Consider the following 24,826-nt stretch of genomic DNA (forward strand, 5'->3'; position numbering starts at 1 on the left):
GGGTTTAAGTCAAGTATGGTATCTGAGAGAGGGTGACTGAGAAGGAAGAGACAGAAAGGGGAAGGCTGAGGAAAGGGGCTGGGGGGCTGGGGGGCTGGGGGAAAGAAGTCCATGTAACTGTGTCATTCTGAGAGTAATGGGCCTCTGGCAAGTTGATAAAGAACCTTCCTTTTCCTTTCCATCCACAGAGGTCACAGATTCTCCCAGGTAGCAAATGTGAATCTACAGTTCTCTCCCAGGGGCCATAAACAGAATTTAAAAAGCCATTATCAGCAAGATCTTTATAGCACTATTGTCTTTGGCCACTCCCTCCCCCCCCAACCCCTTCCCACATACACACCTTCAGAAAGGGCGGGATTGAGGGGGAGCTGGGTCCTGAACCTGGTGTGGCAAGAGAAAGGGGCCCAAAGCTATGGGAAGGAGTGGGAGGTAAGCAACCTGTTTGTCCAATAAACAGCCTTAACCTAGAGATAAGGTTCTAGAGAGAGGAACAAGAAGTTCCCCACTGGTCCCTGGGCCTCTCTTCCCACAGCTGTTCTCTCCTTTTCTCAGGACCTCCCAGGGCCAGGTAAGTTCCACCCAGCAGACTGCAGCCTGGCACACACTTCCTTCTTCTCCTGGACTTCATGGCTAATAAGCTAGAGCCAGGGGTGGGGAACTTGCCCTTCAAGGCCACATGCAACCCTCTAGGTCCTCAAATGTGGCCCTTTGACTGAATCCCCCTTGGCTCTGATCTTTGCTAAGGGATATTATAGGACCAACCTGGCTGACTGAAAAGAGCCAAGGTACATGACTAGCCCCATCAATCTTGCTACCTGTGATCTGAGGGATCCTCAAAAGGTATCATCATTTCCTCTACCATACCTATATCAATCCCTTTGACTCTCTCTGGCAGGAAACCCCAGTCTCCACCAACCCATCTTTCAAGGTTTAATTCCAATGATGCCTATTCCATGAAGCCTTTCTATATCTCCCTAATCTCATCTGATCTTTTTCTCTTTCTTCTGAATCCTCCTTTCCAGAACTTTGCACCCTTCTCATTCATTTACCCTATTCTACTGTATAAAATCTAGCTGGAAGGAACCAGTCATCCAACACCTTCATTTTATAGTTGAGGAACTGAGGCCCAGGGAGAGGCCCAGAGGCAGAGGACTTACTTCAGGTCTTTGGGCAGTAAGTAACAAAACTGAGATTCAAACCCAGGGCTTCTGACTCCAAATCCAGTGTTCTTTTCTCTATTGTTGCTTCAGTCATATCTGACTCTCCATGACCCCATTGGGGTTTTCTAGGCAAAGGTACTGGTTTGCCATTTCCTTCTCCAGTGGATTAAGGCAGACAGGATTAAATAACTTACCCGGAGTCACATAGCTAGTAGTGTCTGAAGCCAAATTTGAACTCAGGAAGATGAGTGAGTCATCCTGACTCCAGGCCCAGTACTCTATCCACTGTGCCATCTTGGCTGTCCCTCTCTCTTTTGTACCAAGGAGTTTTATATTATAATTTTATATGTCATAGATTCAGAGAATTCTGAACCTCAGAATGCTGAACATCAGAACAGGAAGGGATCTAAGAGATCATCTATTTCAATCCTCTAATTTTAGAAATTAAAAAACGAGCTTTGTAGAGCTTAAATGACTCAGCCCAAATCACAACTAGCAGCATCAGCCTTCAAATCCAGCTATTCTGACTCCAGATTCAACACACTCTCCACTATCCTGAGAACTTGGTGGGGCAAAGGAACCTTGTTCTATCTGTTCATTTCTAACTCTCCTCTAGGGAAGCCTGGCATACAGATCTGTACTTCAAGAAAAGTTTGCTGAATGAACGAATGCTGCCTGAAATTACCATCTTCACTGCCTCCTTTTGGCTGAGCATTGTTCTCTGGATTCTTGTTGAAAATATAAATGTCCCAGTGTCCTCTGTCACTGAATGTACCATAGGTTACTGGCTTACATGAAGGAAGAGAGCTGGTAGACAGAAAACGACAAACTCTGAGCCCTATTTGGGAGAGAAATAGCTCAGTTCAGATTATATTATTTCCTAAAGGAAGTTAAGTGGCTCAGTGGGTAGAGCATTGGGTTCAAATCCAATCTGAGTTGGTTCAAATCCAGCCTCCCACAGTTGCCAGCTGTGTGATCCTGGGCAAGTCACTTAAATCTCTAAAACGCCTCAGTTCTCCATCTGTAAAATGGGGACATGCTGGAGAAAGAAATGGCAAAGCACTACAGTGTCTTTGCCAAGAAACCACATGGACAAAGTCCATGTACCTGGGTCATGCAGAGTTGGACACAACTGAACAACAACAAATATTATATAATAGATGTTTCTTCTTCAAAGACTCTGAGCAGTCTGGGGCAAGGGGCATCTCTAACCACCATCCCTGAGATACATATCCAGGATGTGTTTGCTTGGGAGGAGCCCCATCTAATTGGGATGCATATGTTAAACTGGTCATACACCCCAAGAAGTGTATGCCTGATCATGAGATTTCATTCTGGGAGGGACCTTAGAAAGCACTTAGTTCAACCCTATAATTTTACAAATGAGGAAATGAGATCTGCACAGAGAAAGTGAAAACTTGCACAAAGTCATTAAGTCACAGAGGCAGGATTCCAACCCAGAACCCCCGACTGTCTTCCCATCACTGATTCACAGGATGGCAGTTGGGCTCTGGATTCTAAATAAGTAAATTAGGAAGTGGGGCAGTAAATCTGGGACTAGGTCATGCAAGAATGAGGCAGCACAGACCTTTACTCGATCATCGGCTTGCCCTGCTCAGCCTGCATTCCAGTCAAACAAGCCCATTGGTTGTTTCCTGAACTCAGCATTTCATCTCTTGCTTTCATGTTTTGACACAGGCTCCTACTGGAAGCCTTTTTTGATCCTTCCACCCCTTCCCAGGTTATTAGTATCCTCTCCCTCCTGAGATTACTTTTATTTATCCTTACTTGGTCTATATCTGTTACAGAGTATAAACTCTTTGAGGGCAAGTACTACTCACTTTTGTTTTGTCTTTGTGATCCCCAACACTGAGCATCATGCCTTGCATGTAGTTATTGTCACACTCCTTTTGACCCCATTTGGGGTTTTCTTGGCAAAGATACTGGGGTGGTTTGCCATTTTTTTCTCCAGCTCATCTTACAGGTGATGGAACTGAGGAAACTGAGGCAAACAGGATCATACAGCTAATAAGTGTCTGAAGCTGGATTTGATCTCACACAGATGAGTCTTTTGGACTCCAGGATAGGACACCTAACTGCCTTGTATGCCGTAGGTCCATGTTAAATATTTGCTGAATTTAATTGCTCTGCACCACCACCACCACCACCACCACCACCACCACCACCACCACCACCACCACACCCTATATCCCAAAGAAATGGCTTCAGTTTCTTCATTTTTATTCCCTTAAACCCAAAGGCCATCCTGTGTGCCATCTTGGCTGTCCCTCTCTCTTTTGTACCATATGATGCACTCAAAATCAAATGCTTGGAACCTTAAGGAAACAAATGCAATTATTGATTGTGCTCTTATGATTAGACCTTGTAATAGGATTTAGACACAGATGAATCCTTAGATGTCTTCTAGTGTGAAATTTCCATATCTTTAGACCCAGAGATCCTACTTTTAGGCATATACCTCAAGGTGGTTAAAGACAGAAGAAAAGATCTCATATATACAGTAAAATAGTCATAACAGCAATTTTTGTGGTGGTAAGGAAATAGAAACAAAGTAGATGCCCATTGGTTAGGAAATGGTTAAGCAAATTGTGGCACACGAATGTAATTGAATATTATTGTGCCTTAAGTAACAAGGAATGTGAAGAATTCAGAAAAGAATGGGAACATGAACTGATACAAAGTGAAGTAAGAAGAACCAGGAAAACAACATACACAACGACTAATTACAAAAAGGTAAAAGAGGAAAAAATGACAAAAAAATAAAACCAAATGATAATTAACCAAATTTGGCCCAAGCTCCTGGGGCAGAATAACCCCTCAAGAACTGATCTTACAGGCTTTATTGAAAGGTGAGAATGTAGGGAAGAATGCTGGACCCTCCTTTGCATGAGGAAGCTGGAGGAAGGAGGAGCCAGGGTTATTTTGTTTAAGCAAAATTCCAACTCTTCAAAGTAAAGGCCTAGCAAGCAGAACTGTGTCCAGGAAGATAATGTCCTTATAGAACCTGGGCAGTATCCCTTCCTGCCCCAACCCAACATGGATGGGGTGGAAAGAGTCCCATGGAATCCATCAGGAGACCTGGATTTGAGTTAACCGGGATGCAATTTTGAAAAATTAGAAGGGAAATAGTTAATTGGGAGAAAATACTTGTGAAAAAGTTCTTTAATAAAGATTTCATTTTTAGGTCATGAAGAAGCTGTTTCAAATACATAAAAACAAAAGCTATTCCCAATGTGAACAGGTAGCTTTCAAAGAAAAGAACCCCAAATATCTATAGCCATATGGGCAGGAAAAAATGCTACAAATCACTAATAATTAGGAAATGCAAATTAAATAACTCTGATTTGCTGCTTCATACCCATCAAATTGAGAAAGATGCTAAAAATGGAAAATGACAAACATTGGAGGGGTTACAGAGAAAATAGGAATACACAAGTACTGGTAAAACTGTGAACTGGTCTATCTATTCTGGAAAGCAATTTGGAACTATACCCCAAAAGTTGCCATATTGTGTGTGCTTTTTGACCCAATGATAACACTACTAGACATACTTCAAAGAAATCAAAGAAAGAGAGAAAAGATTCAGATGTACAAAAATATTTATAGCTTCTCTCTTTATATTGGCAAAGAACTGAAAAGTAAGGGGGTGCCTAGGAATTAAATGGAATATTATTTTGTCATAAGAAATTATGAAAGCAATGATTTCAAAGAAACCTGGAGACACTGATATGAACTGATGCAGAGTGAAATAAGCAGAAATCACAGAGAAATGTACAGAATAATCATTACAATGTAAAGAAAAACAACTTTGAAAGACTTAAAAACACTAATCAACCTAATGATTATCCATGATTTCAGAGTAAAAATGATGAAACATGCAACTCACCTCCTAACAGAAAAGTGACAGAATGTATTCAAGACGTATGTTTGAACATGGTCAGTTTAGGAATTTGTTTTGTTTGACTTTGCATATTTGTTACAAGGGCCTTTTTTTCATTAAGAGTAGTGGAACTGGAAAGGAGAAAATGACGAAGGGTAGGGTTCCTCCAGAAAGAGAACAGAAGAAAAACAAGAAGGAGTCACTGACAAGCAGGGTAGCTTTGAAAGTTACATGTTGAATTTGTTATATACCTTAAACGAAAAACAAGTTCTATGTAATAAAAAACTCACAATTTCAAATACAAAGTGTACATGAAAATGTTCTTTTATCTGATGTTTCTTTTAAGTTCAGAATTTTTTTAATTCAGGAAAAGAACATGATCTTGAAAAAAATCATTTCATCTTTTGGGTACTACAGTTCCCTCCCCTATAATGGGTGGAAGGAGAAGGAAGAATTTGATCTGTAAGGTATTTTCCAGTTAAGACACTGTATTTGAAAACATACTTGTAGAGATCACGTCTAGCTCTGACACTCTAAGGTCCCTTTCATTCCTGACTCCATAAGAGACAATGATCCTAAAAACCTTAGGTCTGAACCTATAGGATCATGGATCATTGTATATTTAGAGCTGTAAGATATCTTAGAGATCTAGTCTAATTCCCTCACTTTAGAACTACAGAGCCTGAAACTGGGAGAGGCCAAGTGATTTGCCCAGGTTACAACAGCTATCAAGTGTCTGAGGCAAGATTTGAACTTGGGTCTTCCTGACTTTAAGCCCAGAGCTCTATCCATAAGAATGTGTTTAGATTTATAGGGAGGCCCTGCTGAGTGTTAGAGGTGTCAAGTGCCAGAAAGGGAGGGCTTTGTCTAACACTATTTCCCTTTGAAGTATTATATAAATTGAGTAATTAATCCCAACATAGTGTGTGCCAAAATGAAAGTTCTTCATACAAGTATGTGTGTGTGAGTGTGTGTGAGTGTGTGAGTGTGTGTGAGTGTGTGTGTGAGTGTGTGTGTGTGTGTGTGTGTGTGTGTGTGGCTAGTGGGTGGGGGAGAAAAGGGAAAAGGAAGGGCTTGGGGAGAGAAAATCAAAGGAGAGAATAAAAAAGAAACAGTGGGGAAAAGGGAGGTACAAGGAATAAAGAAACACAGAGGTGATTGCTAGGGAAGTGGGAGGTGGGGCAAGGTTGGGGAGATAGCTGGCATGCTTAGTGTTTTCATTCCTGTGTGCTTATATCTCTGAAAAGAAAATGACTTTTAGAAATTCACTGCACTGGTTCATCTTATAGAAGGAATTGCTAAAAAAAAAAAAAAAAAAGAGGGGGGAGTGGAGAAAGGATGTGGTCAAGTACCTCCACCACTATAGATAGGTCCAAGCACTTCTGGCTCTGGGGTTGATTCCTGGAGACATCGAGTGGTTCTAAAGAAAGGCATAATACCACCTCATACTACAATTCCATTAATGAAGTTTTCCCCAACCTCCTCCTCCTTCTACTCCCTCACCACATTTCAAAGAGCAACTGATTTGAAATCCAAGTACCTGGATTCCAATTCTGCAAGTCACTTGTTCTTAACTGGGGCTTAGTTTTCTCAGCTCAAAAATAAAGATGTTGGCCTACATGGTTTCTAAAGTCCTTCCCAGCTCTGTCTCATGATCCTCAAGATCCTGACGCAAAAGAAATCTCCAAATCTGCCTTAGCGCTTCCCCTCCTCAGAGTCAAGGGGGACCCAGGCTCAAGATTTGCTTCAAAGCAAATCAGACTCCCCATTGTCAATTCAGATCCTTGCTCTGCCCTTGTCCCTTCTTACCATCTCAATATCAGCTCTTCCTCTACTACCACCTCTAAGAATCAAGCTAGTCCAGGGAGCCCAAGCGGATCAGAATGGAAAGCACACATGCCCAAGGGAATTCCTATTAGACCTGAAATCCTTATGGTGGAAACTGGGGAGCAAAAGGTCTTAGACTTTAGAGGTAGAAGGATTGGGGATCAATCCCAAGTAGTTCAGCCCCTTATTTTACAGATAAGGAAACTGAGGTCCAGAGACTAAAAGAAATTTGTCTAAGGTCACACATTCCCTTCCTAGCTAAGATTTCTGATTCCCCCTTGCCAAAGGCCCTCTCCCCTACTCCCCCCCCCCCCACCCAACCCCCCGCTACCCTAGCCACAGTTTACTCCTCCTTCCCAACCCTAGGCTCCACCAGGGTGACCACTCCTTCAGCTGCCCCCTAGGCCAGAGCAATTTGTCTCCCTTTGAACCCTGCCCCCTCCCGGGTCTTTCCCCCTTTGATTCCGGGACTCTGAGCTTTCCTCAGCTTTGAAATGCAAACCCGCCTTTCCAAGCAAAGGGCCCAGGAGGCCAGGCCCTATAAAACGTCGGTGTGGTGCCTCACCAGCTGGGGGCGAGTAAGTTCAGGTGAACAGTTAATCCGGGAAAGCTCTGGGGCCAGGTCAGAAGCTGGGACTGGGGCTGGGGACAGAGCCAAGGGAGAATTGGAAGGTGGTAGCAGTGCCCAGCATGCGCCGGGGTCTCCCTACCAAAGATGTACGTGGGTTATCTGCTCGAGAAGGATGCCAACATGTACCCCAACCCCATCCGGCACCCGGGGCTCAACCTCAGCCCCCAGAGCTATGTGCCTTCTGCACCTCCGACTCAGTACTCGGACTTTTCCGGCTACCAGCATGTCCAGGGGATTAACAGCGACCCTCCCCATGGGTTGTCTGGGGCAGCCTGGTCTTCACCGTATCCCCCAGCCAAGGATGACTGGAATACATACGGCCCGGGCCCCACAGCTCCTACCGCCAGCCCGGCCCAGATCAGCTACAGCCCTGCAGACTTTGGTGCCGTCCAGGCTCCCCCAGGCTCTGGCCTGGGCCTCCTGCCATCCTCCTTGAGCACCCCAGGGGCACCACTTTCGCCCAGCACGCAGAGGCGCACACCCTACGAGTGGATGCGGCGCAGTGGGTCAGCGGGCCACAGCAGCGGTAAGATGGCCTCGATGGGCCCGATGCCTGCACCCCTTCCCACCTTCCTCAGGGCTGGCCTGACTAGAGTTAAGAGATAGTGTTGGGACAGACCTTGGAGCTCGAAAGTGAGAACAGATTAGCAGGCTGGTGGGCTAGGGCAGTGAGGACTGCTATACTCCATTTTACAGATGAGGAAACTGAGGCACTGAGAGGTTAAGTGTCTTAACCAAGGTCATCTACATAGTAAATAGGTGACAGAAGCAGGATTAGAATCCATTTCTAATAGTTTTATATCCAGCCTTTTCTTCCCTCTACCAGGGTGCCTCTTTTACAAGATTGTCACCAAGCACACCCTGTTCGTTTATTTACCTTCTCTGCCTTCAGATTTTAGGCTAAGTAAGCTCCTTGGGGGCCCCTCTCTGGTTGCACAGTTCCAGTAAACTCGGTTCTGATCCCCCACCCCCACCTCTACTCCTTAGCACATGAATTTAGTAGCACCTAATCTAGAAACAGGTGCTTTACAGGAACTGGACCAGCAGCCACAAAAGAGCCCCAGGCTTCTCTTTTCAGCTGGTTTTGGCCACCAACAACTCTTGGGGAGTTCAGTGGAATCTCATGTCTGTCTGCCAGGGATTGCAGCTTTCCGAGCCAACTAGTCCAAAACCCCTGCAAAATGTTAGAAGGAAGAGAGTCCAAGCTGGCCCACAATCCCACAACTCTCAATTATTTTACAGATCTCTCATTTACCACCCCCACCCTCACACACAGATCTTATTTTCACCCACCCTTCTAGAGACTCTTAGCCCTATCTTGAGTCTTTGACGCAGCCTTATAAAAGGAGAATTTGAAGACAGAGCCCATCCTCAATTATTTCTCTTTATATCTCCTTTAGCTGTTAAGTGAAGCCAGAAGTAGACCTTGGATAAATGTTTATCTGGAATTTATTTGAATTTTATTTGAATCCAGTTCAGTCCCCTCTTTCTACTACATTTCGTCTCCCACCTTATTTGTGTACTTCTTTCCTTCCTGGAAAGCTGTAGCTGGAGGACCCAGGGCCTGGACCCAAAAGCCATTTTACACTTGGGGAATTGAGGGTCAGAGAATTCATCCGTGGGCCTTGGCACAAGATGGCACTTTCTTATCTTCTCCCTAAACCCTCTCTTCTTCGATGCCAGGGTGGGGTTCTGACCATTGTCTGAACTCTTGACCTCCTCTAGGGGAGGGAAAGCTGGTGGGAAAGTGGAAACCCAAGGAAAGCTGGTGGGCATCTCTCCTCTCCTCCCCTAGGACTGCCTCTGATCCCCTTTCTTCAAAGGCCCAAGGATTGTAGAGGACAAAGATCAAGACTTTAATGAGGGAAAGGCGAGTGCCTTTCCAAGGATTCCCCTTTGTCATGTAAACGCAGCACGCCTGGCCCACGGCAGGGACTCCTGTTTGCAGGAAGGTGAGGGGGGCATCCCATTGTCCAGACCTCGTCCCTGACAAAAGCTGCCTGGATTTGGGGGCGGGGGAACATGGCCTGCCTGGGAGACTTTGATGTAGCCCGCTACCTCAGGCTGCTGCCAAAGCCGTGGCAGTCCATTCTCCCCTACTTCCCTTTCCTTCCACCCAGACCTTAGGGCAGGTGCTAGGTAGCAGCAGGGTGGGGGAAATTCCTTGGCAACTTTGGAGTCGTGAAGGTCTCTGCCTCTAAGCCCTACTCCTAACTCTGGGATTCCCTGGACATTTTCCCCAAGCTTCTTTTGCCTGTTCCTTCCACACTAAATATCCAGGCCTCAGTGAACAGATAAGGTCCCTCCCCGCCCCCCCAGCACCTTGCCTCCTCATTCAAGGTCCTGGGGCACAAGAACAGTTCACTTTCTTGGGGGAAGAGGGTCCTGTGTCCAGGCAGTCTCTGTCTCTGTCTCTCTGTCTCTCTCCATATCTCTCTCTGTCTCTCTTTTTATGTCTATCTCTGTCTCTATCTCTGTCTCTCTGTCTCTATCTCTGCCTCTGTCTCTCTGTCTCTGTCTCTCCGTCTCTATCTCTTTCTCTCTATCTCTGTCTCTCTGTGTCTCTGTGTCTCTGTCTCTCTGTCTCTCTCTCTCTGTCTCTATCTCTCTATCTCTATCTCTGTCTCTCTGTCTCTGTCTCTGTCTCTGTCTCACTGTCTCTCTATGTCTCTCTTTCTCTCTCTGTCTCTCTCTCTCTCTCTCTCTTCCCTCCTGCTCACCCCAATTTGGCTCTTCCAGAGCCCTCTACAGGGGATGTCAGTCACTCCATCTCTTTGAGTGAATGTTAACTGGACCACCCTCACTCATCAGAATTTCTAAGCAACAGCTGGAAGAGAAGGAAGGCTGGGTTTGGAGGGACCTGTAGACATGCTACTTACTGTCTGAGTAATGTTGGCCAAGGCATTCAGTCTTTCAGGATTCAGTTACCTCATCTAGAAAATAAAGAAGTTAGGCTAGATTTCCAAAGTCCTTTCTAGTTCGAAGTCCTATGACCCAGCTACCCAAGACCTTCCTTCAGCTTTCTTCCCAGAAGCAGTAGAGTAGGAAGACCATCAGATTGGGAATTGGGAGAGTAGTCTCCTCTCTTAATTCTACTGTTGACTTATTAACTTTGGTCTGCCTTGGTTTCCTCAACTGGAAGTAGCACCTGTCTCTCAGAGTTGCTGTGAGGATCAAAGGAGGTAATATTTGTCTTAGCACAGTGCCTGAGGCACATAGTAGATGCTATATAAACACTAGCCATCATCATCATCATTATTATTTAGGTGACCTTGGGTAATTTCTCTTCTCTTGATCATCTCTGACATGAGAGTGTAACTAGGTAATCTGTCGTTGGGGAAGATTTCAGAAATGTGGGATCTTAGTGAGAGGAGAGATATTAAATATGATCTCTTTCATTTTATCCCCAGAAGGAGAAACTGAGGCACAAAGGAGGGAGGCTTGGAATAAAGCAGGTGTGTCTGGTCCCTTCCAACTGTTTTGGATTGCATTACTTAAGCTGAGGAAGTTGCCTATGAGATAGCAAATTTCAAAGAAAATCCTTGCTCAGGTTATCAGAGGCTGCTTTCTCTGCTGTCTGTAATCACAGGGGATGGGGGGGAGGGACTCACAGAGAGCACACAAGCAGATCATCCAGATAGTGCGATCTCCATGCCTTGCTTTTTTCAGCTGTAAAGTGGAAAGAGGCAACCTTATGTAGTGTGTACAAGGTTTTGGATTCAGCAAGATTTGGTTTCAAATGCAGCCCTTGGCACAAATCAGTGACATTTCTGAAACATTCAGTACTGACTTCTCAATGTTCAAGGCTAAGCTCTGAAACTAGAAACTACAGCCGAAGCTCCTATCCACATTGGTGGAGAGAGTTTCCATACATGGAATTCCCTATGCTAGCGAAATCACAGGCTTGAATCAGAAGAAAAAATAACAGTAGGGAGAATCGTTCTCAGCTCCCAAGAACATTAGCAGAGAGAAAAGGATAATTATAATTGGGTAATTATATTAATATAATTATTGATAATATAATCTATATTTTAATAATAATTGGGTAATAATCATTGGCATTTATAAAACAGTTTTAAGTTATATAAGGGATATATGCACATGCACATGCATGTGTATAATTTCATCCTCAAGACATAGTTATGAGGTATGTACTATTATTATCTTCATTTTTTAGATCAGGAAACTGAGGCCCAGAGAAATTAAGTGGCTGCCTAAGATCACACAGATAATAAGAAACAGAGCTGAGGTTTGACCCCAAATACAGCTATCTTTCCACTACACTAGGTTTTCACTGAGGCTCAGTTTTTCCATCTGTAAAATAAAAATAATAATGCTTGCAAATCTACTTCATAGACCCCTCCACAGAGAAAAAGTCCTGTGAACTTTGGAGCTCCGTAGCTGGAGTACATGTACTTTTAAAAATATTGGGGTAACTATTTCAGTATAATTGATTTCCTTTGTAATCCTATGTATTTTATGCATTTAAAAACATTATTCTGGAAAGAAATCCATAGGCATTACCAGACTGCCAAGAGATTCTATAACACAAAAAAAGCACAATAGAAATGAGAATAGTTATTATTATCTATTATTATTATTATTATTGAATGTGACACTTTGGGAGATGAAGAAAGGGAAGGATGGAAATATCTTGGGGGTAAGAATCCCTTGCCAAGGTTCCCCTTTGCCTGAAGAGACAGCCTGCTGCCTGATTTGCCTAGTCAGGGTTCAGTTCTTGAATGGAAGCTTGGTTGAGTTTGGGGAATTTTCTTTGTCTAGGAGAATGAGGGCAGAAAGCTCAGCTGCCTCAGTTTTCCCATCCTGACATACCTGAACACCTTTGCCACCCTTCCTACTTCCAGACCATCCACCAGTTACATGGATCCCCATGGAAAATGAATAAGAGACTATACAGAAGTCAAAGGTCATGGACCATATTAAGGGCACATAGCTGACCAGCTCTAACCAGGAAAGCAGTATAGTGTTCATGGAAGAAACTCTGGATGTGCAGGGAGAGGATCTTCCCAGAGCAGGAAAGGGAAGTCCCTGCTATTTTCACCTCTATGATCAAGTCAGGCCCTATTCTTCCTCATTTATAAAATGAGGAACTTGGATCATCAAAACAGATGAACTTTATGGTCTCTTCTAGCTCAAATCCTACTATCCTATGGCCTTTCAGTGAGAATTTCATGACTTTGTCCTACCTCCACACCTTTTCTAGGCTCCTGATTAGACATACCTAACCTTCCCCATGGAGTGTAATAATACCAAGCTTGTGGAACTTTAAACATACTGTCTTTATTAGGAAGAAGATGGTGGCAGAAGCAAGAAACAAATTCAAAAAGCATAAATCAATTCATACAAGAACAGCTGTGTGGTGCAGTGGGTAGAGCACCAACCCTGGAGTCAGGAGGACCTGAATTCAAATTCGACCTGTGTGACACTTAACCCCAATTGCCTCCCCAAAAAATCAGTTTGTACAACATTCATCAGCTTGGTGTGATTAGTCAATTCATTTAACTGAAGCACAGAAAGAAAATCATTCTCAGAGGACAGGAAGACCTGATTTCACATCCTTCTTCTGCCATATATACCTGTTGTGAGACCCTGAACATGGCATCAACCTATTAGTGCCCCAAGCAGGTCTTCTCGACCAGTGATGTCCAACTCAAAGAGATATGAATGCCTGCAGGCCCATATTGGCTTAGAACACCACAAATTAACATTATCTATGTTGTGTTGCATTCTTATTTATTTTGCTAAAAAATTTTCCAATTACATTTCAATCTGGTTCTGGCTTTACTCTGGCATTGAGTTTGATACTTCTGTCTTAGACCATAAGTTACAGACAAGTTGCAAATGTATAGCTGTAGACATAGTTTCCACACCAGGAGTTCCCTACACAAGAAAATAATAGGTCTACTCTACTTTCCATTCCCACCCCTGGGGCATTCAGGTGGTGCTGTAGATAGAGAGCTGGGCATGGAGTCAGGAAGACTCCATCTTCCTAGCATTCAAACCTGGTCTCAGACATGAGACTAGCTATGTAGCCCTGGGCAAATCACTTAACTCTGTTTGCCTCAGTTTCTTCATCTGTAAAATGAACTGACAAAGGAAATGACAAACTACTTCATTAATCTTTGCCAAGAAAACCCCAAATGGGGTCACAGAAAAGTCAGACACAACTGCAACAACTCAACAATATAAATACATTGTGTGTCAAGGACCATACTTAAGAAATGTTCACTGAATGTGCTTGGGGCAAGATAACATCTCTGAGCTCCAACAAATCTTTAAAATGGGGATTTTTTTTTTTTAAATGAGAGGGTTAAGCTAGGTGATCTCTAAGGTTTTTGCAGCTCTAAATCCTATGACCTGCCTACTTCTGAAGTGTGAGAACCAAGTGCGATAACTGATGAAAATCACTTTAAGAAGTTAAAAAGAAAATGACTGCATTAATAGAACAGTCTAACCTCCAGCTCACAGAAGGTCCTACTGCCTTCCTCCAGTCAAACGCTATCTAAAGTATTTTTACCTATTTCTAGATACCCCCATTTTAAAAGGGACATTGATAAGCTGGAATAAGTCCAAATGAAGATTTCCAGTATGGTGAAGCAACTGGAAAGCTCTGTATCATTCAAGGAACAGGCAGAGGAATCGACCATGTCTTCATATCACAATCAATAAGCATTTATTAAGCACCTACTGTGTGCTAGGCATTAAACTAGGATCACAGATATAGAGCTAAAAGGTACCCCAGAAACCATTTGGCCCAATCCCCTCATTTTACTGAGCCAACTGAGACCCAGGGAGGTTAAACCACTTGTCCAAGGTCACAGAGGTAGTTAGGTAGGATTAGAACACAGATCCTCTCATTCCATGGCCAGTGTTTTTCTCCAGTACCAGGCTGCCTTCTCCCTGGCCCAAGGCTGCCTAGAATAAGCTGACATATAGAATTGGTCACCCTGCCCTGGGAGACTTGGTTTTCCTCAGACAAATCTGATATGATCAGTATTCTCTGAGGGGTTAGTCCTGCCTCTCCATTCCTTTCACATCTCTCTTGGTGCCTTTTGGCTCCCTTGAAGTAGGATCATGACTGGAGGGGGCTGAGGGGAAGAGGGTATTTCCAAAAGCATGGGTGACTAAAAGTCATCAAATGGACTGAGGAGAGAGTTGGGGGATGTGTAGCGCAGTTCAGTTCACAACAGCTCTGACATGAGTCTCTATGGAGACACATTGCAGGTACGGGTAACCCCTCAGAGGCATACTTGCTCCAATAGAGATTCCCTCAGTTTGCTGGTGAGTATCCACCTTGGATGGATATGATCACAGAACTGGAGAACTAGAACTTGAAGAAACTTTAGAGGTCATTAGATCCAACCCCCTTATTTTATAGGTGAGGAAACCAAGGCCCAGGGAAATGAAGTTACTTGCTCTAGAAAGTATCTGAGGCAGGATTTGAACTCAGGTCTTACTGACTCCTACGTTCAGTGCCCTATCCACTCCACCCTGGTTCTTTTCTGTATTGCTCTCTGCCACAGCTATTCTTAATGAATGCTAGCCTCAGTAATACCTCCAAAGTATAGAGAAGAACCAGCCTATCTTAAGCTGGTTTAGAGAAACTGACACTCAGAGCTCAAAGGGACCTCGGAGGTCATTTAGTCCAACCTGCTTACTACCCAATGCAGGAAATCCCTCAAGGCATCCATCCCTGACAATCTCTGCTTAGAAGCATAGGAATGTGGTACTGGAAGGGACTTCAGGACCTTCTAGTCCAGTTCATAACTGAGCAAAGACTTATCCCTTCTAGAACATTTCCAGGTGAGTGGATTGGAAGACCTCCAATGATATGGGATTTATCATTTCCTGAGACTGATCATTGCGTCTTTCAGACAGCTTAAGCTCTTAGGAGGTTTTTCCTTCGGTCAGGTTGAAATTTGACTCTTCATACCTTCTCCCCATTATCCCTACTTCTGCCCTCTGAGGTCTAACAGAATAAGCTTCTTCCACTTCCTTCAGACATTCTTTTAGATTTCCGAAGACATTCATCTTGTCCTCCAGTCTCTTCCCCCACCCCATTGCCCAGCTAAATCTTTTCTCCAACTTTCATAAGGATTTACATATAGAGTTAATTCCTCTCATCATCCTGGTTGTCCTCCTCTGAACATGCTCTAAACTTGTCAACATCCTTCCTAAACTGTCACCTCCCAGACTGAATACATCACTGCAGATGGAATCTGATCAGGCCTTCATGCAGCAGGCCAATAACCAGCCTTTCTCTGCATCCCAGACTTCTACTAATTCAGCCTAACATAGCATTAGCTTCCTTGGCTGCCACATCTCACTCTTGACTCGCATTATGCTAATAACTCCAATGATGGGGAAATTGCTATTCCCCAAAGGAATATCATCTATTGTTGGATAGCTTCTATTGTTAGAAAGTTCTTTATTACATTCAACAGAAATCCTTCCTGGGGCCAAACAGAGAAAATCTAATATTTCCTAGGCAGCCCAATGAAGTACAGAGGAAAGGGCGTGCATGGAGCCTGCCTCAAACACTGGGCAAGTCACTTAATCACTCCAGGCCTCAAATTCTTTATCTGTAAAATGGGGGTAATAACAGCAGCTACCTAGTGTGGTGAGGGTCAGTGGAGATAAAGTATGTCAAGCGCTTTGTAAACCTTAAGACATTATATAAATGCCTTTGTCTTTTGCATCATCATCTTTTTCTTCTCTCCTCCTCCTCTCTTTCTTCTTCTTCTTCTCCTTCTCCTTCTCTTTTTCCTTCTCTTTCTCCTCTTCCTCTTTCTCCTTCTTCTCTTTCTCCTTCTTCTCCCTCCCCTCCCCCTCTTTCTCCCTCTACTTCTCCCTCTTCTTCCTCCTCCTCCTCCTCCTTCTTCTTCTCCTTCTCTTTCTTCCTCCTTATTTATGACCCTCCTAAATCTTCTCCAGGGCAGCTCCATGGAGCGGGTTATAAAGTGTTGGGCCTAGAGTCAGGATGACTCATTTTCCTGATACAGACTTGAACACTATTACTGTGTGACCCTGGACAAGTCACTTAACCCTGTTTGCCTCAGTTTTCTCATCTGTAAAATGAGCTGGAGAAGGAAATGACAAAGCACTCCAGTATCTTTGCCAAGAAAACCCAAATGGGATCATGAAGAGTTGGATACAACTAGAAAAAAACAACTGAACAACAAACTTCTTCTCTAGTCTAACATGGGACTTTCCCCAATCCCATTCCCAGTTCCCCAGGAGTCCACATATTTTTTTCCCTTGCATCTCTTATCCTCTTTCACCAACTCCTCTGGCCCACGGAAGCCTGGAGGTCAGATGTCTAAGGCTCACTGAGTACCAGAGGGCAGAGGAGAGGTGAAACTACTACCTGGGGAGATTTTGGCTCATTCCTTCTCAGAAAAACCGCACCATTCGCCAGGGGCCTCAGTCTTGCATTTCCCTGGTCAAGTCTTAAGTCAACCACATTCCCTGGATTGATTAATTAGTGTATTTCTAGCTTTTCTAGGACTGACCTTGGTCAAGTCTCAGGTTTTTTTCCTTTCTGAATCTTAGCTTCCTTATTTGTACTATGAGAAAATTGGATTAAATGATCTCAAAGGTAAATTTCCACCTCCATGTTCCATGCTCTCAAATCCCCCTCAAAATAAAAGCTGAGGTCTTCTTGTGCCAAGTCATAGCCCAGTTGTCCACAAGATCCAAGTAGTTAACACTTGCAAAAAGGCCAGCAGTCCAGTGAGATTCCTGATCTCGTGAAAGCCTGAATCAGGCACTGAGTCCCAGCCTCCACATTTATCTTCAGACCTCATCTCTCCCAATTCCAATCCATCCTCCACAGAGATGCTAAAATGATTTTCCTAAAGCCCAGTCTGAGCATGTCACTCAACAAACCTGAGTGATTCCCTGTTACCTTGAGGCCCTTCCCAGCCTGACCCTCATCTTATCTTTCCAGCCTAATTATACATCATTCCCCTTCATGCACTCTGGAGTCTCCTCTATCTGGCCTGACTTTTCCTCATTTGCAGCATTACATTTCCCATTTCTTTATCTTTGCACTGCCTGTCCCTTGTGACTGAAATGCATTTCCTCCTCCCCTCTGCCTCTGAGATTCCCTGATTTCCTTCCAAACTCAATGCAACAGCCAGTCTATGAAGCCTTTCCTAATCCTCCTAGCTTCCCCTGCTAAATTAGCATTCATCTATCTTGTATGTTTATATATGAATATAGTATCTTCCCCAACATTCCCCAACACTCCAACATGAGGATTGGGATGGTTTCACTTTCATTTTTGTATCCCTAGTGATTAATATACTCTCTGGCACATAGTAGGGTGCTTAATAAGTATTGTTGGTTGATTGGAGATTCTAAGCTGGAGTTACCTTTTAGTGCTAAACCTTCAGTAGCTTCATTAGGAACAGGGTGAGGAGAGCAGACAATAGAAAAGTATCTATGATTCTTGTCCATAAAGATTGCATTTTGCATTATGCCTCCTGCAGTGGAGACAGACTATTCTGAGTCATCTGTACTCCCTCACCTTGTGACAATATATTCAACACAATTTTTTAGAAGTTTGGCCAAGATTAAAGTGTATGGAGGGGTGGTCTCAGTCTAGTTAGGATTAAGTTTTAATCTGTGGCATGAGTTAAGTTTGAACCTGTGCTGGGGGCTAGGGCCTGGACTGTGGCAAGGACGTGGGCTCAGTCTAAGGTCATTCTTAGATCTTAGTTTGTGACTGGGTAGCCAGTGACAGTGGTCAGCGGTTAGGGCTCATTTTGAGACAAGGGCACAATCTGTTTCCAAGCTTATATCTCAGTGTGTAACCAGCATTAGGGGGTCTCTCTGGCCAGGTTTAGGGACTCAGTCTTCATAATAGGATTAGGCTCAGGACTAGAGCATTCTCTAGCCTGTTGCACTGCAATTCTCTTCCATGACATGTTGGGAAAGATGTTCCTGCATGAATGTGAGGGTTTTGTCTTCTCCCTAGTTGTGATTGTAGCAGATTCCAGCTTGGATGTCCCCCTGCTCACCTTTCTTCCCTTGGCTCCATGCCTCCCTAGGTAAGACTAGAACAAAGGACAAGTACCGGGTAGTGTACACGGACCACCAGCGCCTGGAGCTGGAAAAGGAGTTCCACTACAGCCGATACATCACCATCCGGAGGAAAGCTGAACTTGCCATCAGCCTGGGGCTCACGGAGAGGCAGGTTTGTTCCCCACAGAACGCCACAGATGCCATAGTTTGTCCAGAAGAGAGAAAGGGGCTCCAGTACTACACAGGCAATATGAGGTCATAGAAAGAGGACTAGGTTTGGAGCCAGAGAGCCTGGAGCTCTGCAGCTTACTACCTAGATGACTTTGGGCAAATGGTTTCATCTGTTTGGTCCTCAGTTTTCTCATCTATAAAATGGGGGGAAGGAGAATGGGTGAAGAGCTAGAAGAGATCTAAGGTTGGTTCCAGCTCTAAATCCTTTGATCTTATAAAAGAGCTTGTTCAGGGTAGGACTGTAGGGGGAGGAGACCAGAGAGGATCGCCACTTGGCCAGGGTCACATGGCACCTTAGGAGCAGAGAGAGATGCTAGTCTCCTGCCCATTCCCCCAAACAGATGCTTCTGCTTGCCTTCCCTCCTCCACCCCTTTGAACTCTCTTTCTCCTCCTCCTCCTTCTCCTCTCCTTTTCCTCTTCTTCTTGTTCTTTTTTCTCTCTCTCATACTCTAACAGGCACCTTTGGAAGAGTGGCCAAAACCGGTAAAAGCCAAAAGAAGGAGGAGAAATTTCCACCAACAGAGACCTTGAAATACCACGGGGAAACATCACTAAGCTTGGAGGCAGACCTGAGTTTATGCTCAGGAATTTTAGCTATGTGACCATGAGCAAGCTACTTTATTTGTTCTGAGTCCCAGTTAAAATGGGAATAATAAGAAGGTTGTATGAGGAAAACAATTGTATATCATAGAGTACTATAGAAATAGATCATGGACTTAGAGCTGAACCCAGTCCCAATCCTCTTTTTATAGAGGAGGAAAGGACGGCCCAGAAAGGTAGTGACTTGAGAAACCCCACAGGCTCATATGGAAGAGCTCGGATCTAACCCAGGTCTCTTTTGATTCAAAATCCCAGACTCTTTCTACTCCCTGTACCACCTCCCAGTGTGAGCTTTCTGACCTCTGACCCTTTCCCTACTCTCTGTAAGGTCAGCCTCACCTCAAATTCATTTGCTCTTGCCATGTGTTTCTCACTTCTCTCTCCCTGTCTCTGTTTCTCCTTCCTTCTCTCCCTCCCCCGCTGCCTCCCGCCCCTCCTCCCCATCCCTCGCTTCCCTCATCCATCTGTCCCTCCTTGGCAGGTGAAGATTTGGTTCCAGAACCGTCGGGCAAAGGAACGGAAGGCAAACAAGAAAAAAATGCAGCAGCAGCAGCAAAGTCAGCCGAGTAGCACCACGGCCACCACGCCGACTCCAGGCTTGGGCCCCCTGCCTCCCAACACTCCTATGGGAAGTTTGTGCACCAGCACCACAGGCCTGCTGGCCTCCTCACCACTGACTATCAAAGAGGAATACCTGCCCTAGCTCTCACCCCTGGGCCCAAGCCCCACAAGCCTGAGAGAGACAGGCAGCTGAGCCAGACCAGGCCACAACACAACAGCAATCTGGGCCACAGTGTGGGAATTAAGGCTGCCGCAGAGGGCCCACGGGGCAACTAACTGAAAGGGGGAAGAGGGCTGACTTTCTGTATCACCTGTGAAGTGGAATGAACCCTGGCCTAGGAACCAGGAGGGTCTGGGTTCTAGTCCTAGGGTTCAACTGACCTCCTGAGGGACTTTAGGCAAGTCACTTTTCCCTCTTTGTGGGACTTCATTTTCTATCTGTAAAATGGGGAGAGGGGTTGAATTAGATGGTCTCTGAAGTCCCTTCCAATCTTAACATTTTTTTAATTCTACAGAATCTGAAAAGGGTGAAAGGAAAAGAAATGATCTTTCCACTGCCCCAGGGCATGCTCTCGCCTTCTGGTCTCAGAGGGCAAAAGGACCCACTTGGTTGGACATCCAGCTGGGGGAGTCTGGGTCCTAAAAGCCTCAGAGAGGGCTGAAGTGACAAACTGAAAGGCAATTGAGGAGCTTCAGGGGGGCAAGTCAGGGGCTAGTAAAGGAGGAAAGGTGGGGGAAGGAGAATTCCTATCTCACTGAGACACCAATAGCTTTAGTCACTGCAGCATCTCCTCTAGGAGAGAACTAGAACCTTAGACACCTAGAGTTACACAGAGAACCAGAGGCAGGGAGTTGGAGGAAACAGCCTCTTGTGGTTCCTCCCAGCTGGAGGTACCACATCAGTCCAAATATACTATATTCTACCTTTCTCCAGAAACTTCCCCTTTCTTCCTTGGTCCTTCAAACCTTTGCCTGGAGTGGAGTCCTGCAGTCTGGAGAAAACACTGTTGTCATTCTCTGGCACTCCCCAGTCCTCAGATCTCCTCAAGCTTCTCCTTTTTCTGTCTCCAATCCTGGGCCTGACTGTTCAGATATATAGCATGTATATGCATGTTGGTGCAAGGGAGGGAGAGGGAGAGGGAGAGTGGGCCTCCCAACCTCTCTCATTGTTCCGAGGCCTCAGTGTCCCTGGACAGTAAAATAATCTTGATTCCCCTTAGGAGGGTATTGGAAAAGAACCTTCTTTGTTACTCCAAACCTCTGGTCTCAACCTCAGAAGGAACAATCAACATTTTTCAACCCTTCAGGGGCTGGAAAAAGTAAGAAAAGTTCAGCAAATACACCAAGACACCTTATCCAGAAACACTGCCCAAGTGAAGTGGGAAATACCAACCTTGCTCTTGCAGCTTCTTCCCAGAGTTAGGTGGGGTTGGGAGCCAAGATGTCTAAGAGTTCTGGACCTGTCAGGAGCTGGGATGGACTTCTGGGTATGTCTTGTATATAAAATGATGCCTTTGGAAGATACAATTTGAATGCTAAATGTTTTTTAAACCCACAAGAGAAGAATGAACCTTTCTGTTCCTTCTAAAGCAGGAGCTTTGGTACAGGTATCTGGGCAGAACTAAAGAGAGATGTTTCCTGGGACCTTAAGGCAATTTTCTCACGATGGTTTTATGGAGCCTTGAGAAGTGGGGATGATCTTTCCCATTTTACAGATGTGCAATCTGAGACTCAGGGAGTTCAAGTGACTTATTCAAGATCAAAGCATCAATGTTTATAAATATTAAACTGAGACAACTACATTCACTCATTTCCAAAGTTAGCCTTTCTTTCACTCTTCATTCCCTCATTTTCATTAGTTTGTCCCTGCTCTGCTCTGGAACTGGAAAGATTTGAGCACAAGATAAATGTGACAGGCACATGGGGTGTTGTAGAGGGGATCCTTCTGCCATAAAGATTTTTCTTATAAAATGGGTTTGGAGGAAAGATCGCCTGCCCTACAGCCAAGAGAGAGATGTCCCAATTCCATTTCTGCATTAGTTGTGTGGCTGTAGAAGAGGCATAAGAAATGGAAATGGAAATGGAAAAAATCTCAGAGATCATCTGATACAACCTTCTCATTTTACACTTGAGAAAACAGACTAAGAATGATGAAGTGACTAGCCCAAGGTCACACATCAGCTACTCTCTCGAAGCCTCAGTTTCCTCAGCTGTAAAATGAGAAGGATAATACCTGTAGTACTTTACCTCACAGAGTTGTATGAAAATCTAGTGAAATAATGTATGTAAAATGCTTTGCAAACCTCAGAATGCTACATAAATGTCAGCTATAATCAGACAGTGAATTAGATGAGAAGGCCTTGGAGGTCCCTGCCAGCCACAGGTGTCAATGGTTCTATATCCTTCTACTCTTTCCTCCCATATGGCTTGTATGGGAGATGAGAATGTGATCTTCAGAGACATTCTAGGAGTGTCTAATGATATTTGTCGTCCTGAATTTGCATTGAAGATGACGTTTTGGGTGCTTCTGTGTAGGCCTGCCTCCTTCATTCCATGAATTAATACTCAAAGACAACAAGACTTGATTACAAGGAGTTAACTAAAAGCAAAACCCATAGGTATAAAAATGTTCATAGTAGCATCATTTTTGACAATAAAAAGCTGGAAATAAAGTATTTGCCCAACAATTGGGAAATAAGCATAGCACATGAAAATAATAAATGATATTAGTGCATTACAAAGCATGACACATGTGAAGAACTGAGGGAAAGCGGGGGAAGACTCATATGGGGTGATGCAAGCAAGGAAAGCTGAGTCAGAATAATGTGGTACAGTGGAAAGAGCACTGACTTTTGGACTCAGAGGACCTGGATTTGAATTCTAACTCCGCCCTTTACCTGTGTGATCTTGGGGAAGTCAAAACTTCTCTGGACATCAGTGTCTTCTTCTGTAACATGGGGAGGTTGGAAGAGATGATTTCTCAGGTCCCTTCCAGCTTGAAATCAATAATTTTCCCTAAAATATAGAGCACTAAAGAAAATCTCTGAAATAATACATAATAATAACTCATTTGCCTCAATGTCCCTTAGGATAGGGCAATCCCCACCCTCACCCTCACCGCAATCTGAAATGCAACAGAGAACCAGATAGTAGACCCAAGGTTGGCCCTGGAACTCTGATAGTCCATTGAAGGAGGAAACAGAAAAAGTAGAGCTCATTAGGGATCCCAATGGTAACTGAAAGTGTCACTCCAGCATAGGACCCCAAACTCCAAACAATTCATATGCCTGAATGAACTGTCTTTCTGCTGGAACCCCCCTTCTTTAAAAACTTTTTGGAATCAGTTTTCAATTAACCAGAATTTCAGTGGAGAGGGAATTGAAATATCCCCTCTTTAATGAAGAAAAAAACCTAACCTCATAACAAATATGCAGTCAAGAAAAGCAAATTTCCACATTAGTCAAATCCAAAAATATGGAATCTAATGACTCTAGTATCTAATGGGGAAGAGGAGGGTGTCCTCCTAGGCTGAATGGGGACGAAGTGATTCTTAGTGTCATCCTCTGGAAATCAAACCTGTTCTCCAATAGAAAATCAAGATTTTTATTAAGTACCTGTTTAAAGCAGTGGGCTAGCTATCAGGGATGTTAAGGTTAAGTAAAGACATAATTGCCCCTCAGGGAGATTCTATTCTATCAAAATCATGCGATGACTTTTCTCTGGCTGTCTCCCAGGCCTGGAATGTCCTCCCTCTTCTTCTTCTCCTAGCTTCTCTGGCTTCCTTCATCTGAAGTTCCACCCTCTCCAAGAAGCCTTTCTCAACCCTCCTCAATCTTAGCTCTTTCCCTCTGAGATTCTCCTCAGTTTATCACATATATACATATATATACATATGTATGTCTTGTTTGCACATGGTTGTTTGCATGTTGTCTCTCCTACACCCCCCACCCCCACCAGGAGACCCAAAACTCCTTGAGAACAGGGACCATGTTTTTGCCTTTCCTTGTATCCCAGTGCTTAGCACAGTTCTTGGTACATAGTAAGTACTTGTTAACTGCTAATTAACTGACTAAAAAAATGCTCTTAGGTTCTATAGTACAGTTGCTAGATAGGTGGATATAGATATCTATGTATCTATTTCTATACCTCTCTCTATATACATATATATAGGTATATGCACATATAAATTTATATATGTATATACGTGTGTGTGTGTGGAGAGAGAGAGACACACACACACACAGAGGGAGAGTGTTAGGTAGGTGGGTTGTGGAAAGAGTGCCAGGCCTGGAATCAAGAGGACTCCTTACTAGCTGTGTGATACTGGGCAAGTCACTTAATCCTGTTTACCTCAGTTTCCTCATTTATAAGATGAGCTGGGAAAGGAAATTGACAAACCACTCCGGTATTTCTGCTAAAAAAAAAAAAATCCCTAAATGGGGTCACAAAGAGTCAGATACAAAACTGAAACCAATGAAAAACAATAATGATGACCAGATCCTTGATTTCAAGAGTGCCCACATATGCCTTTGCCCTCTACAGTTTGTAATCCTTCCTTGCTGGGTAGATGATCTTATTATATGGCTTCCACTGCAAAAACATTGTCTGATGGACAACTCCCTGGTAATGTATACTAGACACACCTGTCACTAGGCTAGTGCTCTAGGCTGAGTCGAACCTGCCAGAACCTGCCCTTAACTAGAATGGCTCCCTAGAATTCAAGGTAGCCATCTTAAAACGAATCTTTGGGGAAAAGTGATATACCTCATCCTATCTATGTAGTTCCTCTATATTCATAGTTACCTGCATGGGCTTTTGTGGGCTAGCATAGAATGTTAACCACTCTCTCTAATGTTGTTTCTATG

The 24,826-nt window shown here is 44.1% G+C and overlaps 1 protein-coding gene across 1 annotated transcript; it reads left to right on the forward strand.

Annotated features, from left to right (window-relative positions):
- The first annotated feature begins 7,458 nt into the window (after positions 1 to 7,458).
- Positions 7,459 to 21,767, forward strand: CDX1 (caudal type homeobox 1). Its single transcript, XM_072641846.1, has 3 exons — positions 7,459 to 8,045; positions 18,595 to 18,740; positions 19,882 to 21,767. Exons 1-3 carry the CDS (start codon positions 7,604 to 7,606, stop codon positions 20,101 to 20,103), a joined length of 810 nt encoding a protein of 269 aa, XP_072497947.1. The 5' UTR covers positions 7,459 to 7,603; the 3' UTR covers positions 20,104 to 21,767.
- Positions 21,768 to 24,826: the final 3,059 nt, after the last annotated feature.

Source organism: Notamacropus eugenii, chromosome 1, assembly GCF_028372415.1.
Source record: "Notamacropus eugenii isolate mMacEug1 chromosome 1, mMacEug1.pri_v2, whole genome shotgun sequence".
Lineage (NCBI taxonomy): Eukaryota > Metazoa > Chordata > Mammalia > Diprotodontia > Macropodidae > Notamacropus > Notamacropus eugenii.